This window comes from Manis pentadactyla, chromosome 15, assembly GCF_030020395.1.
Source record: "Manis pentadactyla isolate mManPen7 chromosome 15, mManPen7.hap1, whole genome shotgun sequence".
Classification (NCBI taxonomy): domain Eukaryota; kingdom Metazoa; phylum Chordata; class Mammalia; order Pholidota; family Manidae; genus Manis; species Manis pentadactyla.
The window spans coordinates 47,027,814-47,033,412 of NC_080033.1; the positions used below are offsets into that span (position 1 = coordinate 47,027,814).

General features: G+C 55.4%; 1 protein-coding gene across 1 annotated transcript; it reads right to left on the reverse strand.

The window, feature by feature from the left end:
• Nucleotides 1-884: 884 nt before the first annotated feature.
• LOC130680990 (proline-rich protein 2-like) lies at nucleotides 885-5,599 on the reverse strand. The gene is made up of 4 exons (XM_057492890.1): nucleotides 5,587-5,599; nucleotides 4,771-5,327; nucleotides 3,715-3,864; nucleotides 885-1,335 (listed from the first exon to the last, which is right to left on the reverse strand). Exons 1-4 carry the CDS (start codon nucleotides 5,597-5,599, stop codon nucleotides 1,018-1,020), a joined length of 1,038 nt encoding a protein of 345 aa, XP_057348873.1. The 3' UTR covers nucleotides 885-1,017.

The window sequence follows — 5,599 nt, forward strand, 5'->3', positions numbered from 1 at the left end:
ACACAATCGGACAAATCCAAGCTTGGGACTGTTCTGTAAAATGGCTGGTCTGGACTCTTCACAAGTATCACTGTCACAAGGGAAAACAACACAAAACTCCAAAGTAGTGTTCTTGGTTAAAGGAGCCTGAGAGACATAACTCAGTGAGCTGTGTAATTCTGGATTGGATCCTAGACAGAAAAGACAGGAAGAAAGAAGGGAGGGAGGGAGGGGGGAAGAAGGGGAGGAGAAAGAATACAGCTAAATGGATACTACGGGAACTGTAGGGGAAATTTTTATATATATAGACCGTACATTACATAATAGTTTTGAATTAATGTTAAATTTTGTCACTGTGAGGATTATATTGCAGTTACGCAGGAGAATCTCTTGATTTTAGAAGTTACATGCCAAGTATTTAGGGAGAGAGCATCATACCTACAACTTACTCTCAAATGGTTCTCCGGGAAAACGTGGGTTCCTGAAAACACCAGCGTACCCGGGGAGGAGAGAGCAACTAGGGAGAGATGTTGACAGTTGGAGATTGTAGCTGAAGACTAAACGAGCTTGCAACTTTTTGATAGAGTTGAAAATTTTCTAATCAAAACCTGGAAAAATAAATAAATAAAGCATTCATGGAATAAGTGGTCTTTGGGATTTAATTCCCAAATCCGCAAAACTCTTTAGATCTTGAGAAGATGCATTCTCAAGCTCTTCATGCAGCCTTAGGATTTCTTTCTGACAGGTCTGTGAACTAGTCTAGATCAGAGGTCCTTAATTCTGAGGCTTTGGATGAGCAGAAGCTCCCCGGGCACTGAGACAACACAGCACACTGGCGCTTGGACAAGCTGGCACTTCTTATTAATGGTAGGTGACTAATAAATACATTACTGCACCCAATAAACTTTATTACAATAATGAGAAATTTATTAAACCAAGTCACTCTTCTTACAAAATTACAGTTAATATGGGGTGGGAGGTGGTGGTGGGGTTGGGAAGTGGGACCACTGCATGTTGACTGTTAACGCTGTGCCCTTCTTATAGACATGGCTCTGCCACCAAGCTTCTGTGTGGTCGTCTTCTTCGCACTAGGTTCCAGCCGCCTAATTTGTGGCGGGGAGCAACCCTGTTCTTCATCAGAGTCTTGAGAACTATGAGGTTTCTTCGGAGCCCGCCTGGGGAGTGGCTTCTCTTCCACCTTTGCTGGGGTGGGCATAGGTGCCGCCGCATAGGCCTGGTAGCCACCCACGAGGGGTATGGTCTGTCCATTCCAGTAAAACTGGCCTTCAACACGCCCTTCATTGATGAGCTGGTAGTAAGTGGGTGTAGCCGAAGGGGAAGCCGCTGCTGCCGCTGCTGCTAAGAACACCAGAACTGATCAGTTACTCTTCCTGTACACCATGTCCTGCCAGAACCTTCCCTCTGCCATGTCACTCTCAGTTTCTGGCTGAAGCCATTCGATCTGCTTGGCATCTAAAACCCAGACGTGGCCCATCACCTCTATGAATCCCCTAGAGAAGCGATGTTGGCTGCAAAAGTAATTCTGTGGAGCCTGTGGCAGCAGGAGACCAGGAAATCTGTTCCCCATTCCCAGAACAAAACACAACCTGAAAATGATTGCCATCAGGATGCCCTCCATCTCTCCCTTCCACAACAGAGGAAACATTTGTTAAAGTCTGTCACTTCTGAGGCGGTTTTAGTGGAAATACCTTTCAAGTTTTGGAAAAAATAATCTTACACGAATCAGTTAAGAACCCCTCTCCCTTTGAGCCCCCCATTTGTGTTGCCTTTTTCAACCACGCTGAACTCTAGCCCTCTGATACTTCCAAGTAGATTTGAAAAAGGCAAATACCAAAGCAGAGTGACCAGGAGGCTCAGGCCAGAATGTGGGTACCTAGTCTAGGCTCACATCAGTGCAACCTCTGGGACGTCTTTTCCTCAGCCATTAGGTCTCAGTGTCCCTTTATCACTCCCCTCGGCTCTCCTGCTCTTCCCATCAGTATGACACCCTTTTCACCCCTACTCAGAGGATCAGTCTGGGATGTGTTTGAGGGGACCCATGTGGACAGCAAGGTGAAGGTGCCCAGATTGGAAGGTGAGGTTATGAGTGGCCCTCAAGAGCTCTTCCAAAAACTGCTCTGTTTACACAAAAATGCTCTTGACTTTTGCTAAGAGGCCAATCACCACAGGACTTTTCTGCTGGTCCTAGAACAGGCCAGCCTCATTCCTACCTCAGGATCATTCACTTGCCATTTCCCCAAGGATCTGGAAGGAAGCATTTGTAGCCCAAAGGTGGAGGGAAGGCTACATTTATAAAGATTAGGAACTTTCTGAACGCTTGCCCAGGGATAACATTTCACTTGCCCTCAGCAGTGAGCAGGAACACTGGTATTAGTTAACAGCTGGGGAAGTTCTGAGGTGTTGTGGGCCAGCCAGAAAGGAGATGCCAGGTGGCAGCCAGGTGAGGCTGTGTGCCCACCAGTGGCTCTTGTACAGGTGCCCCGCCTAGGCCTACCAGGGCACAGAGAAGAAGTTACACTGGATGTAAATCCAGTCAGACATTCGCAGGCAGCTAGACTGCTATCTGGTCTCAAACTGGTAGGAGTGCTTCTCCAAGAACACTAGGTTTGTGTGGTCCCGCTGCCACGGCAACAGTGAGGTCATCGATACCCAGTAAGGTCATGTACGGAATCTTGCGACTTGAGGGGCAGGCTTCAGGCTCTCTTGTGGAAGAGAGCAGGGTGGAGGCACAGGGGCACCCTACCTGGCCCTTCCATCTAGCCCTCCGTATCCATGCCTTAGGCTACAGAGGGGGCGGCCTAGAATGTTAACTGTAGGAACTGGCCCATCTGAAATGGATTTGGGAGCAACCTGAGCCTTGATTCTGCTCCTAGATGGCCTGCTGGTGACAGGCCTGCCCTCCACACCCAGCCGAACTAATTATTACTGTGGACTCTGGAGTTCACCTTGGTTCAACTACTCAGCAACTCTACTGACCAGCAGGGAGCCACTGGTATTTAACCTCTGTGCCTCAGTGTCCTAGTCCCTAAAGCAAACACCTCAGGGGCTGCTGTGAGAACTGACCACACAGCAGAGCTTAGCCCTCCAGTAGGCACACACTGAATGATGGAAGCTGTTACTATTCCTGTTGCACAGGCAGCTTCCATGCCTAGAATGTCTTCCTGCACTTTTCATCACAACTAATTCCTCTGCCTCCTGGTAGTCTCAGCTTATATGGGACCTCTTCCAGGAAAGCTGCTGTGAAGCCCCATCCCCAAAGCCTGGATCAGGGGCCTCCTCTGGGCTCCCAGTGCCCTGACAAGACCCCACCCCTCAGCTTTGATTGATAAGGGTTTTAACAGTTTCCCCCTCTTGCAAATTCAAGTTGAACTAATGAAGGGCTTCAGTTCTGCTATTAATGCATGCCTTTAGGCAAGTTCTCAGCCCCTGCTCCTTCTCAATGGGGATGATTCCCTGGTTCTGCTGACCACTTGAGTGTGGAAGTGGAGGGACCTCCAGAACCTGGGACTGTCTGCCGTGGGGGTCGCCAGAAGGCAAGTGAGTTCGGGGCCCCGCGGGGCAGAGCCCTACTCGGAAGACTGAAACGTCTTGGGTGACCAAGCCCTCATTATCCCCTGCGGGCCCCGCTGTCTCCACTTCAGCGCAGGCCCATCAGCCCCCCACTTCTAGAGCAGCGCTAAGGCCCCGTCCAGCAGCCCCTCCCTTGCCGAGCACCTGGCTGCCCTGAGGCCTCTCCAACCGGACGTAGCGGACCGGCTCCCGCTCCGGCTCTGGCTCAGTCTCGGGACCATCGGGCGTCCGGTCGGTGGATCCTCGCGCGCCCCGCGGCCGCGCCAGCTCTTGGCCCCGCGCCTCACACTCGCCCTGCGCATAAGACACTCACCTTGAGAATTTTTACAACCACTCTCTCCTTGTTAGTGATGTTAATGGCCTCAAATACTTCACTATACCTTCCCCGACCAAGTTTTCGAACCAGCTGGTAATCATCTTGATTACTGTAAAGGCAAGAGTGACACATAAATGCCAGGATTTGGGATTAACCAAGCCTATGCCCACTATATACCTTCCTCCAGCCGCTTCCATTAATCAAGCACTTGGAAGTGTCTACACATCACGCCACAACTCATTCCCTAAATGTAAAGGCACAACATAAACTTGGCTCCTTTCACTCTGCACACAGCTCCTAACCTAACTGGTGTCTCCTAACTTGGGGAGATGAGGTAGAAAGGCACTGCTCCGAGACGACCTAGAGGGGTGAGCAAAGCACCCATCCTGGAGGGCGCCACATCTGCCTTACACTTCACACCCGGAAGGTAGACAGCGCCTGCTGAGACTGTGGATGTCTTTAAAAATTTTCCTCCCACCCAGCCTCATTTCAAAAAGCTAAAAAGGCAGACAATTTTAATAGCTCAAGAGGACAGCTGCTGACTTCCCACCCCAATAGAAACCCAAAAGTGCGAGAAGGAAGGGCTGCTCCCTCATTTGCACCAGGCTCTGGTCCCCGGACCCTCAGTTCTCAGTAAGAGAGCATTCCTTGGGGTAAGGGGGAGGAGGGGTGCACCAGGCGGGGAGAAAGGGAAGAAAAGGGCGGCGGGTGGGGTGGGGGAGATGAGGGCAAGTGCAAAAGAGGAGACTCCTGCCTCCGACCCCAGACCAAAGGAGGCCCAGCGGAGGCAGAGGGCGGCTTGCGCTGGGGGGCGGACGGGAGGGGAGGGCAGGGGAGGGGGTGAGAGGGCTCGGCGGCGGAGGGTGGGGCGGCGGCGGCTTTACCCCCAGCTTGGGACGTAAGCCTCGTAGTCCCAGTACTCGCGGCTCCGCAGGCTGTTCACCTCGGCGTAGACCCGGGCCCTGCTGCCCGCGGCCGGGCCGGGCATGGCGGGTGGGACCGGGGGGCGCCGCGGGGTGCAGAGGGCGGCGGCGGCGCGGCTGGGGGCGCGGGGCGGCGGGCGGAGGAGACGGCGGGCCGCAGGGCGCTGGAGGAGGCGGCGGAGGAGCGCGGCGGAGGGCGGCAGCGCCAGGCCGGGCCCGCGGGGGCGGGCGGACTGGGGGCGCGGGGGGCGCCGGCCGAGCCGGCCCGGTCCTAGAACGGCCCGCGGGACGGCGAGGCGGCGGGGCGGGCGGCGTTCGTGCTCCGCGGCGGCCTCCGCTCGGCTCGCGGCCCCGAGGCGGCGGGGGCAGCTGCGGCCACACCAGCAGCAGCAGCCGCCAGCCGGGAAAGGGGCAGCGGCGGCGGCGGCGACGAAAGAGGAGGAGGAGGAGGAGGAGAAAACCCGGAAAAGGGGCCGCGCTCACCAGGAGCGGCCGCCGCCCGGCCGGGGCCGCCCAGACTCACAGCGCCCCCTGCAGCGCGGGAGGACCGGCCGCGCGGCCCCGACCCGGCGCCGCCCCGCCCCCGGCCCCCCGCCGCCCGAATCCCCGCCCCCGCGCCACCCTCCCTCTCCCAGGTCTGGCGTGACGGCTCCGCGCCGGGCCTCCGCACCCACAGACTGCTGCCTCAGAGCCGTACTCCTCGTGGACCCTTTCAGGACTGTCCTGGAGACGCCTAGCCCAAGCCGTCCACCCTCTTACTACCCCGAGTTTACCCACCCCGGGCTCCCAT

What these genes read in the sequence shown, in the direction of transcription:
- LOC130680990 (XM_057492890.1), bottom strand. An exon ending in GCTTACGTCCCAAGCTGGGG is followed by an intron (nt 3,865 to 4,770) that starts GTAAAGCCGCCG and finishes TCTTATGCGCAG; the next exon opens with GGCGAGTGTGAGGCGCGGGG. An exon ending in AGAGGCCTCAGGGCAGCCAG is followed by an intron (nt 1,336 to 3,714) that starts GTGCTCGGCAAG and finishes TGTTCTTAGCAG; the next exon opens with CAGCGGCAGCAGCGGCTTCC.